Here is a 12,832-nt window from a genome sequence, read left to right as displayed (position 1 = left end):
ACCAAAAAAAAGCGGTGAACATGGACCCACTAAAGACTAGCTAATTGGTATTCAGGAAAAGCCCTACACTAAAGCAACTTCCAACTAAACATTAATAGCTCACCCTCAAATCACCCTTCTTACCTTAAACACCCTAAACCGACAGCTAACCAAGCTCGGGTAATCTGATGCACGCACTAAGTCACTTGTCATAAAAGCTGATTCGTAAAAATATAATACACTTTTTTAAGGAAAAAAAGAAAAGAAAAGAAAAGAAAATAAAGCCAAATGAATTCTACAAACAGTGAAAACAACGCCAAAATAAATATAGTATACTATGAAATATTAGACAAATGATAACACTGCCAGCAATTAGCCCACCACCTAATTTTTTATTCTGACTGACTCATCTTACAAACAGAATAAATTTTGCAAACTCATGCAAGTTCCCTTGCATGGTAGATTTACTTACAAATATGTCCAGGTAAAGATACATATACTACCAACTCACGCTACAAGTCCTTGTTAGTAAATAAGAACCTCTTCTGCGTTATCGAATTTCATATACATAAGCTGCTAGTTGAATACCTATTCACTGTGACATTTCTGGTTGATTTTAACTATCTTCCAAAATGAAGCAGATCAAAGTCTCCAAACCTGTTTTCAAAATATTTGAGCATGCCACAAAGCTCATTGCAATGTTAACTTTAACCAGGTTGGTTTAGCATGACAAAATATATATGTATAGGCTTCTATCACCCTTCAGTTCCCAATTTTTGTGACGAAATTATTGCAGCAGTAAACAGAGCTTCTTTCTCGAATGAAGTCAACTCCAGATTCCTGTGCAAAAAATGGTAACATCAACTGTAAGAAAATTTTAAATGTTATAACAGGAAACGGAACCAAACACAGGAACACTTTGGCAGAACTCCAAGCCACAAATAGGATAGTAGTAAAATATAGAAGCTTTTTTGTTTCAACATGGAACCTCATATCTATCTGTTGATCCTTGGGAGAATTTGAGACATCTTTGAGTTAAAAGACTGTTCTCACCATGATTGAGGCCCAACACATGGACTGGAATTAAATAGTAGGTTTTCATTTTGATGACAGAGAGGCCTGCTATATTCAAACTCAGGGCCCTCCTGCTCAAACACCATGTAACAGGGGCAACCTAAAAGCTTTAAGCTGCAAGATACATTTATTTTTAGAGGATCAAATATTTCATACATGACACAAGACAGCCGATAATCAGGATAGGAGTTTTCCACCTCCCAGAGAAGACTAGGTGGTAATACATCATCGACTCACCAAGATCAATAATAATCTATACACACAAGGACTGATAGGAGAATATGCTAAGAACTGAAAGATGATGATTATTTTTAAAATTAAAAGGAAATTACGTGGAATTTCTGAGATCTTTATTTTTGAAATTGAATTTCTGAGGTCTTAGTCTTGCATAGCAGCATAGTTGCAGGATTGAGAAAAAGTAAAAAGTAAATTACCACCCCGACACAGCACACCTCCACACCAGCTCACCCAAATAAATGAGTACATCATAAGTTCCATCTAAATAATGAAAAGCAAGTAGCTCAAGGTATCTAAATAATGAAAAGCAAGTAGCTCAAGGTAGTCGCCCATTATATGCTAACACAGGTCAAGAATAATACTATTATACATCAAAGCTCATAGACTTACTCATCAATTTTTCTCAGATTCTGAAAAGCAGAAATAATATTGTTGCATATCTGTAAAAGAGTGGCTCCAATCTTTTCAGTGGAGTCATGGATATGCTCCGGATCATGCTTTAGGGAGAGACAAGCCTGACAGAATGCATTAAGTAAGAGAATAAATAATGAATTGAAATGAAAATATCACAAGAATGGCATTGGTGGAGAATAACTCTCTCTAATATAATTGGAGGATCATAGTAAGGTTTTATTAGAAGACATATTAATATGTACAGATGTGATAGGAAAGATCACTTCTGTAAGATATGGCCACGCCCTAGGGATATCTTGTCAAAATCAGTCATTTTTTATGCGGCAATGTAGAAGGGCAGTACCTTTTAGCTGCCGACACCAATACTTTCAACCCCTTGGCAGTAGAGATTCCCTTGGGTCTCTACAACTTAAGGAATCTTCTAGGTCTCCACAATTTGAGAAATCTTCTGGGTCTCTACAATTCAAGGAGTCTTCTAAAAAAATCTAGCTACCACCCACTACTCAAAACTTTGATGGACCAAGGTCATCCTCTGACTGCCTTTCCAAAGCTGAACTCCGCAGAGAAGTCACTTTTCTCAGAGGGGGCAGTCGTGAACTGAATGTAAAAGAATTAAATTGCTGTGATACCGTCTTAGCATTTGGAAAAGAGGGTCTAACATATCCCTCTATTGGAGTAAGGTCACTCAACCAAAAGGTAAAGGACAAAAACCAAATACAGAGTAGCAAATTGACAACAATCCGAGAACTTCCAATTTCAAGTTAAGACCAATATCTTCATGTTTAAAGAAGATATCAAGACATCAGGTCTTTCTTGCACCACATACTGTTGTCAGGATCCCTCTTCTTATGTGGGAGGCCTGCTATCCTGTTGTTTATGCCATTGCAGTTCCCTATATTAAGGCTGATTTTAGATTTTTTTTTTTTTGTTGTTGTATTGAGCTAATCACGGAATCTTTGGTTGCTGCAAGCCTGCAACAGCCATCATGAGATGGCAACTGTTGCATGCACTCTGTGAATGGACGCAGTTGAGGCAGCACCTAGAAAAGATTTTCGTTGGTGTTGCATCATTCTACTCATCTAGCGCTCATTTGCTTTAGGATTATCTTTTTCTTATTTTAGATTAGGAAATGCTACTTTAGATTAGAAAATAAACATCAAATTATCCTTACTCTATATTAGAAACACTGTTTAAATTATTCCACACAAGCCCAGTTAGAATTTTACCCTCAATTTGACTAAAATTAATTTTAAAATTCTCTCTTCTACCACTTATCTATCTCATTTCAGAAATCGAAAATTACTGCCCAATTTTCTTGCCCAATTTTTTCACCAATCTCCTCTCCTATTATCGACCTATCTCATTACATACTTACAAGTTTGTATTACATACCTATAAGAAATGAGAACACTTTAATTTAAATTTATATATCAAAACAAGGATATTTGAATCAATTTTTACCTCTTATTTGTAGTTTATCCTAACTTTATGTCATATCAAAAGTAATTATTACACTACTATTTTAGATTATAAATAAACATTAGAATACATTTCTCTAAATAAGAGATACAATTGTAAGAGAAAGAATCTAGAATAGCTATTCTAGAATAATCTAACTTTATCCTTTATAATGCATAGTAGTAGATAATGAAAAACCAAGGTTCCAAAAATCGGTATCGGGATCGGGATCGGCTGTCCGAAAAAACGATACGTATCGGCTGTATCGGCCGTATCGGCCGCCTGTATCGGATCGGACTATTTTAATTAAATAAAATTCTAAATATTATTAAAAATATTAGAGAAATTTCTAAAAATTTAGAAAAAATTATAAAAAAATAAGAAATAATAATTACTCACATATAAAGCCTAAAAAGTAAAAATCTCTTTTTCTCCCTCTCTTCTTTTCTATCCCTCTAATTGTTAGTCTAAAGTATCTATTTTCTCCCACATTCTTTTTTTTTTTTTTTTTCTCTTTCTCAACTTTTTTTTTAATCTTTCCTTCTCCCTCACTCTCTCTTCCTTTTTTCCTCTCTCTCATACCCTTTTTTTTAATCTTTCCTTCTCCCTCACTCTCTCTTCCATTTTCTCTCTCTCTCTCTCTCACTCTCTCTTGCTTTTTCCCTCTCTCTCACTCTCTCTTTCCTTTTTTCTCTCTCTCATACCCTTTTTTTTTTAATCTTTCCTTCTCCCTCACTCTCTCTTTCATTTTCTCTCTCTCTCTCTCTCTTGCTTTTTCCCTCTCTCTCTCTCCTTTTCTCTCCCTCACTCTCCCTTCCTCTCTCTCCTCTCTCTCTCTAGCCGCTTCTGGACAAGCGGCAGTAGTTGTCATTCTTGATGTCGGAAGAATGACAAATGACAAAGAAGAATGTCGGCCGAGATAAATTCCTTGCGCAGCTGTCTCTCGCAGTGGCTGCAAGCAGCCGCCTGCAGCAGGCCGAAACCGAGTGTGGATCGAGATCGGCTATAGCCGATCCCGATCCGTTTCGGCCGATCCCGAGTGTGAAAAACCACCATGCCATGTAATCAAGGACAGCTGGGAAGATGGCACAAGATGTTCTACTTATGAAGCTAGCAAGCATCAGAGTACTCGGAAATGGCATGTTTGTCAGACCACTTGATGGCAATTCATACATATCATAATGAGTGAGAAAAAGCAATAAAAATTAACACATTGCCTTCAACAGATTTTATTGTTTAAAAAGAGCACTTAAACACTCCTTGAATTAGTCTATATGAACTGCATTAAATTTTAACTTTTTAAGGTTGGATTGACCAATGATGATTATGCCAATGGTGGCACAGCACCTGGCATTGGGGTGCTACTGGCGCATTTCCATGCCAAACCGTGCTGATTGGCTAATGCAGACTTTAATATATATATTTAAATTAAAAACTAAAGATTAATATGTTGAAGACCCAAAAATAATTTTAAATACCCTAAAATGTTAATTAAAAATGTGCTAAATTGGCATGTGCCAATGTGTGCCACTGGCACATAAAGGTGCGCTGAGGGTGTGTCGTGCCGACTAGGGATCTGCATAACCATTGTTAGGATCAACCATAGTGTTTGTGATACCGATATGCTTCATGAATTTCTTTTTCACTGACAAAACCACAAACATCTCTTTCACCCAAAAAATTTCATAATCTAGTTCCACATCACTTAAAATGGAATAAAGAGATTAGAGTAACTTGACTCCTTAGAGGAATCACGCAAGATTTATGTGGAAAACTCCAAACTAGGATAAAAACCACGGATGTATAGTCAATATATTGACCATACTAATACAATAGACATTAAGGTCTAAATGTCTAATTGAAAGAAAAATGGGATTAAATTAAATAATTAATGCAGATTTTTGTGAACTAAGTCCAGAACATATTTTGTCAACTTTAACAAAATATGGCCTAGAGCAAGGAATAAACATGTTTTGCCAACTTTGACAATTTGTTTACCTGAAAGGCATGAGCTAACAGCACCTGCGCTACCTCTGAAGTAATTTTTTTCATGATACTTTTTGTACTCATGGTGGATGAGAAGTAATTCAGGACACCTTCCAGTGTTAGATCTTTTGGTGCATCATTTGATCTTCGAGTGCGAACCGAATGCTATTATACAAGACAGCATATAGAAAAAGCAAATTAAATGGCAATCATTTGCCTCCATCATAAAGCATTTATTTCTTGTTAAAGATTACAATCTTACAAGAAGCAAGTTACCAGGAAAGGATAGTTATCCAGAAAGATTTAATGCATGAATATATATGCATGCATGTAAGAGAGAGAGAGAGAGAGTTAAGTGCATTTTCAACCATATATCATATATAGTAACCATTATGTATTATTTGCATAGTTCAGATACACTTTCACCACGATGCACAGTAAAAAACTATGGACGAAATATATGTCAGCCCATACATTAGTTGTACTAAGCATTGGCGCCACTCAATTTGAATTGTTTGACAGTTTATTTCAGATGCACTACCTTTTAATGCATATCTCATTCTGAACAAATGGAAATTGAATTCCGCTTATCTCAGAAAATTGAAGAAAAAGTCAGTGTCAATATTTCCGGGCTTCATATTGAGCACAATCATGATCAACACTCTAAACTTGTATGTTATGTGCAATAAAAATTATCCTTTTATCTTGACCTTTATGAGATCCCTAAGTTGGTCTACACTTCGTGAATACTTAATGTACTGTAAGATGTGATCAATGCAAGGATGGTATAACCATTAGCCCGAACATACGAAAATTAGCCTCAACTTAACTAATAAGCTATAGCAATATCTAAAAATTTCTTAGCCTCTAAAGTTTCAGTATTTCTAGCTCTAGAAATCATATGTATGTGTGTGTGTATATATGAGAAGCAATCCTCAATTGCTTGCAGTGAGATAACCTATATTTGATGCCAAAAGAATATGGCAGTCTAGCTCATCAGATGTGATGGATGAAAAACAAAAAGAATTATAGCTCAATCAGTAGATAAAGATCCTTCAGGATGATCAAACCCTTTGGTCCATTCTAACTGGGGTTAAGTATCTAAGTATCTGTGTACATGTTTTGGAGGAAGGAGAGAGAATAAAGTCTCTTGGGCTTAAAGACTGGTGAGCTCTGCTCTTAGCCAGATGACTCTAGGTCTTTCTGTGTACATTGGCTAAGGAGGGTGAAGACAACACCCTTAATTGGTGCAGAACCATGGATCTTTGGTATTCCAATGGAAAGGAGATCAAGTTATATTAAACCTGTAGCTATGAAACACTAATCTTAGGGTTAAGGATCTTATTGAATTGCAAACTGGTAGGAGTTGTGCTGAGAGATGACTGATATTTGAAGGCACAAAACTTACAGGAGAACTTTGAATCCTACCTTGATTGCTAAATCAGTGCAGTATCTGTTGTTTATATTTATAAAAGTGTATTGTCCAGTACCACCTGCACCTTCAAAGTCATATCTTAAGTGCAGTCTGGGTAAGACGGTGTTATGTCTTCAAGAGGTGTTTCCAGAGACCCTAACAGGATATTTCTCATTGCAGGTGGTTGCCCCATTACTACCATATTGGCATCTATTCAGTAGCTAAAGCCTTAGACCTTGTGTTTAGTATGGTGAAGACCATGGAGATAAATAAGCCAGCTAAAAATGATATTAAAACAAGGAGCCGGGATTGCTCATAGTCAAATAAAGTCATTATTATGGATCTGAGAACAATGACCTTTAGTCATGAATAGTTTTGCATAAGGCACATAAAACAAAGAAGCAAATTTGGATGCCGATTGGCTTGATAACAGAACACCCGAACTTTCCAATTCTTTTGGATTCGCACACCTTCCTGATATATAATAAATTTTCTATAAAGATAAACATCCTTCTTTTGGATTGCAGTGACCATCTAGCATCCTTTTCTAATAAAATGAATAAAAAGATTGACATTCTTCCATATAATCTCAATGTCAAACTAAGCAAACTTATGGTGGATGTTAGAATTAATTATTAATTAAAAGGTTAAAATAGTTATTCTCTAAGAAGTTTGTAGAATAGTTGATGAGTTAACATGATATCAGAGCAGTAGATCCTAAGTGTGAATCTAACCAAGCCATCTCGTCAATTAAAAAAAAATCCAACCCATTTAGATCAAATACACTTCTTAGAGCATCTCCAATGCTTGCTCCATATTTGGAGCCTTTGGGCTCCAAATATGGAGCCAAAAATGGAGCAAGAGCCCGGTGCACTCCAATGCACCGGACTCCATATATATTATAAAATAATATAATATATATTATTATATTAGCTATTTTAAATTGCTTAATAGATCATCTTAGCATTATTATTTTTTATTAAAAAATATATGGTTAGAAAACTCTCATCGAGATCTTTAAAATAAGATTAATATTCAATAGTTTTAGAAGTAATTTTAAATTACTAATTTTTTAATTAAACGCATTGAAATTATATTACACGAAATAAACATTGAAATAAGCATTACATGTCATTAACTAAAAATATCAAAATTACATTACCTAAAATAAGCAGAAATTAACCAAACATACTAAAAGCAATAGATGTTTAATATTCTGGTAAGTCATCTCCGTAGCCACCGGTTCCGGTTCCGTAGCCACCGGTTCGAGTTCTGTAGCCTTGCGCGACATAGGAAGATCCAAGATAGAGAGGCTTATTTTGAGCTTCGAAATGCACTAATTGAACACTTATAGAAGAGGCACAGGAATGAAGGAATATAAATTTTAATGTAATTTTTATTTGATGTATTTCATTTTTAATGTATTTCATGTTTGATGTATTTCATATCTAATGTATTTTAATTTTTAATATTTACATTGGGGATAATTTTGAGTAATTATATTTTAGGATACATAATTTATTAGACTCATTTTTATAAATAATAAAAAAATTAAAATTAAAATTAACTCAAAAGTAATTTAATATTAGACTCATTTTAAAGGTCTCGATGAGACCTTTCCAATGGTATTATTTTTGTTAAAAATCGATTAGTAAAACTAATTATATACTTAGCTTAACTAACTAAATTATTTAACAAAGGATACAAATGGAATTAAAATTATTGAATATAACACTTATTGGGCAATTTTGGCATTTTCAAAAAGTTGATGTGACAAATGGAGCCCGGCTCCATTTTCATGGTGGGGCTCCAAATTTGGAGCCCCACTATTCATGGCTCCAAATTTGGAGCCCCATATAGAGCCCGGTTGGAGCTCCACCGGGCTCCAAATTTGGAGTTTTGGAGCCCGGTTAGAGATGCTCTTAGGCCCATCACAAATATATCAAAAGTAAGGGAGGGTGTCAGAATATAAAAGGATAAAAATCATTATTCTCTAATGGCTTAAGCTTTTAAAGTATTTGATAAATAGCGGAGAAGAGAATTTTGTAGATGGATAATGAATAAGATCTAGACCTTTTCCTTTTTATGGCAATTATGAGTCTACTGCTCAACCATATAAGTTTCGTTAGATATAATTTCAGATGTTAGAGAAATGTCGAACACCAGAAATCTTAAATGGCAAAAGAAGAATAATTAAATTCTGTAAAAAAAAGTATGCCTTATTTGTTTTGAGTTCAAGAGGGTCGTTTGAATTTAGCCAGGAACCCTTAACCTAGTTTAGTAACCAAACACATTTTTAATTTTTTTTCCTAATCAAATTTAGTCCCGAATAAATAAATAAATAAATAATATAGAAATTTTATTCTTTCGAATTGATTCTAATTTTACTTAAATCTATGGATTTCATGTCTTGTTAATCTTCTCCCTACTCTCTCCTTTCTCTTCCAAAAAATATATAATTTTTATTATAAAAATGCTCCTCTTTCACTCATAAAAAAATAAGACTAGACAAAACTATTATATATCATGAGTTTAAAATGGCTAATTTGTATTTATATTTTATAAATTAATAATAATATTTTAGTACTATTTGCACAACACATACTCAATTTCACTAAAAAAAATATTTTCACTTTTTCATGTCACATCAAAGTAATAATTACACCTCTATTTTAAATCTTCTATAATTTCATTTCATAATAAATACAATTTTCTCAAATTCTTTTTTTTTAAATTTACTAAGTCCACTATAAATTGTAAAGTGGCTACAAGCTTATGAGCTTTTAAGCTCGCAATAATTTACTTTTTTTAAATAAAAGTTTACAAACAACTTTAAAAATATTTAAAAATAATATGTAAAAATAATTTGTTAAAAATTAAAAATATTTTAAAAATAATACTAAAGAATATTTACACATTATTAAAAAATATTAAAAAAATAATATAGCCTTACACTTTGGCTTAAAACCAGAAACAAAAGAAAATAAAAAATAGTAATATTATATTATTATTTAAAATAGAATATTAACCTTACACTATTTTAGAAAAAAGTAAAAAATAATAATATGTAAAACCGCAATGGGCTTACATGTAGCAATGTAACTCTATTTGCGGGCTTATGTAAGCCCCAAAATAAGCTAATATATAGCATGTAAGCCCATAAATCAGTATTAAAAAACTTTTAATTGATTAAAAAATAACATTTTTAAATTTTATCATTAAAGTGAAAAGATATTTTGGTCCCTAAATTATATATATCATATATTTCTCTCTAAAACCAATATATTTTTCACTTTTTCATATCAAATCAAAAGTAATAATTACACTTTTGCCTAGTTCTAAACCAAACACCATATTACCTTAGCATAATTCAAGATACCTAAATCAAGACTAAGAAAAATGGGGCCAGCTAATCTAATTCAGAGCTTGGCCTCAAACCAAGCATAGCCTTGAAAACTAGTTCGAGCGACTCCGTCAAACTTGTGCGTAAGACAACATAAGAATTAGACAAATAACATACTCATTTCACATGCATAATAACTTACAAAAGTACAATACTTTTAATAAATGCATATGTAGATACATAGCACATGCATTTATTTGTTTGATACGATTCAGACTTTACTGATGTCGTCTCGAGCATGGATACACTTTAGGGATGTCTTTGTCTTACTTGAAAATTGTACACAATAACAGAAGGTGGCATTGCGTTAGTACAGGAGCTACATTTTATAAAGAATAAAAAAACAATACTTTAAACGATCTAGAGAAACGGACACCATATAGAAAGACAAATTAAGGGAGACGTAACCTTAAAAGACTATATTGGATATGTAAAGCGCTAAATTGTCAAAATCTATTTTTTTCTCACAGATTAAAGAAAAACATTAATGTATGCTCAAACATCTCTAGTTCCCTATAATTACTTGCTAACATTTGATGACAGGCAAATAAAATGGATAAAACTACAATGTTTCACCTCAGATTATGCAACTATGGCTCTTATAAGAAGGCATACCTTCAAACAGTATTTTGAGAAGTATAGCAAAATTATCTCCAACTTCCATTTAGGTTCAGCGAAGACCTACAATACACAGGTAGCTGTATGTGAAAAGACATCTTTTCCCAAGCACAAATGAGAAGCAATTGAATTCCATGGCAAAGATCATACAGGTTACAGCATTAAATGGTCAGTGTGCTTACAAGAATATACAGATGGAATAAATCATCATTGGGGCCTTCTCCAACAATATGGGTCAGCCAGAGCACAACTAAAAATCACAAAGGCTCCAATAAATCATAATTTAGGCTTTCTCTGACAATATGGGTTGACCAGAGCACAATTAGGAAAATGAGAAGGCCCGAAGGAAATGATAAACCTATACTATACTGTGAGAACCAGAAAAAAAAAAGTAAGGGCTTACGTGCATTGCACGTGTGATCCCTTCTCCTCTCACCCGTGTTGCAACGAGGAAGAGGAAGCTGCGAAATCCTCGGCCAAATCCAAATTGAAATCAGGATTTACTCTATAAAAATAAACATTAACCCTAAATTAGGGGGGACTCATGCCGAAAACCCCCTCCTCCTACCCTTTCTCTCATCATCATCATCTTCTTCTTCTTCTCCTATTTCTCATTGGATTCGCATCCTCGGATCGGCGCGTCGGAGCATCGTCGGAGCAATCAGAGATCGCAACTCGACTCATTTGAGTGCTCTTCCACCCCTCAAAGTTAATTAAAAATTAAATAGGCTAGAAAAGAATTACCTAATTATTTGGGCGTTTGTGGGTCGGCGAAGCTTGCAGGTCGGCAGCTTCAGGCTGCTACCGCTCCTATTTCGGGAGCTTCGTGACGTCGCCTTGTTGCTGTGGGTACTTCCGTTGGAGCCCTCGTGGCTTGGATCGCCGTCGGGCATGAAGTTGACTCCAACCGTCGACGATCAATCCGACCTCCTCCCTTTTTGAGCATGTGGTTGTAGTGGTGAGGAGCCATTGGGTACCGTCAATGGACCTCCGACGGCAGTGATCATTGGTCTCCCTTTCTTTTCTTTCTCTAGTTGTCGATCCCCTCGAGGAAGGAAGCAAGGGGTGGGCTCGGGGTCAACCCGAGCCAACCCATTTATGTTAATTGGGTTCAGGTTTGGATCTCGGATCCAGAAGACCCAACCCGATTCATTTATATTAGTGGGTTTGGGCCTTAAGCCCAAACTATTTAATGGTTTTGGTGGGCTTTGGGCTTAAGCAAGTCCATTTAAATAATTTAATTAGTTTTAAATTTTAGAAATCATGATATTAGTTAAATTGAAATATGTTATTAAATATGATGATTTTTTTCTTAACCCACGGACAAGAGGTTTTAATCGTTTCACTTGCACAGGTGAGTGGGTTTACTTACGTATTTATTTTATTTATTTGTCTTGTATTTTATTTTTTTTATCAGATCATGTATAAATTCAATGTGTAATTACATTATTATATCTTTTTGTGCATATTTATGTTCTATGTGCAAAATATAAGACCTACTACATTGTTATACTTAGTATAGATAGTCATTCATATGATCGATAATATTAGTGGGAAAAACATAATGGATAAGTGGTAGGACTTTAAAAACAGACACTAGCTAAATATTCTTCATGCATCTCCCTGTGGTGACTTAAGATTACCTTGAAGTCCAGGGGATAGACATATTCCTGATTAACATATGATCCATTTAGGTGACCCTGATACGATTAGATTTCAGTCCAGAGAACAGATCTATACTTGATCAACATATGATTCGTTTAGGTGACTCTAGCATGCTTAGAGAACAGTCCCAGACTAGATTAGAAATCTCCCTGTGGTGACTCTAATCTTTCTCTATGGTTAGTGGAAAAGACAGGGTGAGTTTAGTACATAGTGACACCTTCTGGTAATTCTAACTGGACTAACTATAAGGAAAAGACTTGAGTGCATATCAAGGTGACTTATAGTTGATATGGATCCTCCGGCATAGTCCCAAATTGAGACATATGACACTATTATTAATACTAAAAGAAATTCAGCATATTAACACAAACCATGTTATGAGATATAATTTACTTTGTTATTACTTGTACTGTTATTATTATTGTTATCATAAACAAGCTTAGTAAGATTCTCATTTTATATTATTGGATTCATAATTATTTAAAGTTATGTTATGGATTCGGATTTATTTGGCTTTTGAGTGAATTCTACTCACTGAGCTATAGTTGTTGGCTCATAAGTTCTATCTTCTAATATATTAGGTG

General features: G+C 34.1%; 1 protein-coding gene across 6 annotated transcripts in view; it reads right to left on the bottom strand.

Moving 5' to 3' along the window:
• Positions 1 to 351: 351 nt before the first annotated feature.
• Positions 352 to 12,832, bottom strand: part of LOC140782110 (negative regulator of systemic acquired resistance SNI1) — a 31,482-nt gene continuing 19,001 nt past the window's right edge. For 3 of the 6 annotated variants that reach the window (XM_073128497.1, XM_073128500.1, XM_073128498.1), the window contains exons 12-16: positions 10,581 to 10,646; positions 5,161 to 5,313; positions 1,681 to 1,805; positions 1,033 to 1,167; positions 352 to 819 (exon numbers count right to left, since the gene is read on the bottom strand). In XM_073128497.1, coding sequence (XP_072984598.1) covers positions 735 to 819; positions 1,033 to 1,167; positions 1,681 to 1,805; positions 5,161 to 5,313; positions 10,581 to 10,646 — 564 coding nt within the window. In that variant the 3' untranslated portion in view covers positions 352 to 734. The remainder of the gene's footprint in view (positions 820 to 1,032; positions 1,168 to 1,680; positions 1,806 to 5,160; positions 5,314 to 10,580; positions 10,647 to 12,832) is intronic. The other 3 variants (XM_073128501.1, XM_073128502.1, XM_073128503.1) reach the window with 2 other exon arrangements.

Source organism: Typha latifolia, chromosome 2, assembly GCF_019914945.1.
Source record: "Typha latifolia isolate L0001 chromosome 2, TyphaL0001v2, whole genome shotgun sequence".
NCBI classification, from domain to species: domain Eukaryota; kingdom Viridiplantae; phylum Streptophyta; class Magnoliopsida; order Poales; family Typhaceae; genus Typha; species Typha latifolia.
The sequence above is the reverse complement of the archived record's forward strand: the minus strand, read 5'-3'. Positions and strand labels throughout refer to the sequence as shown.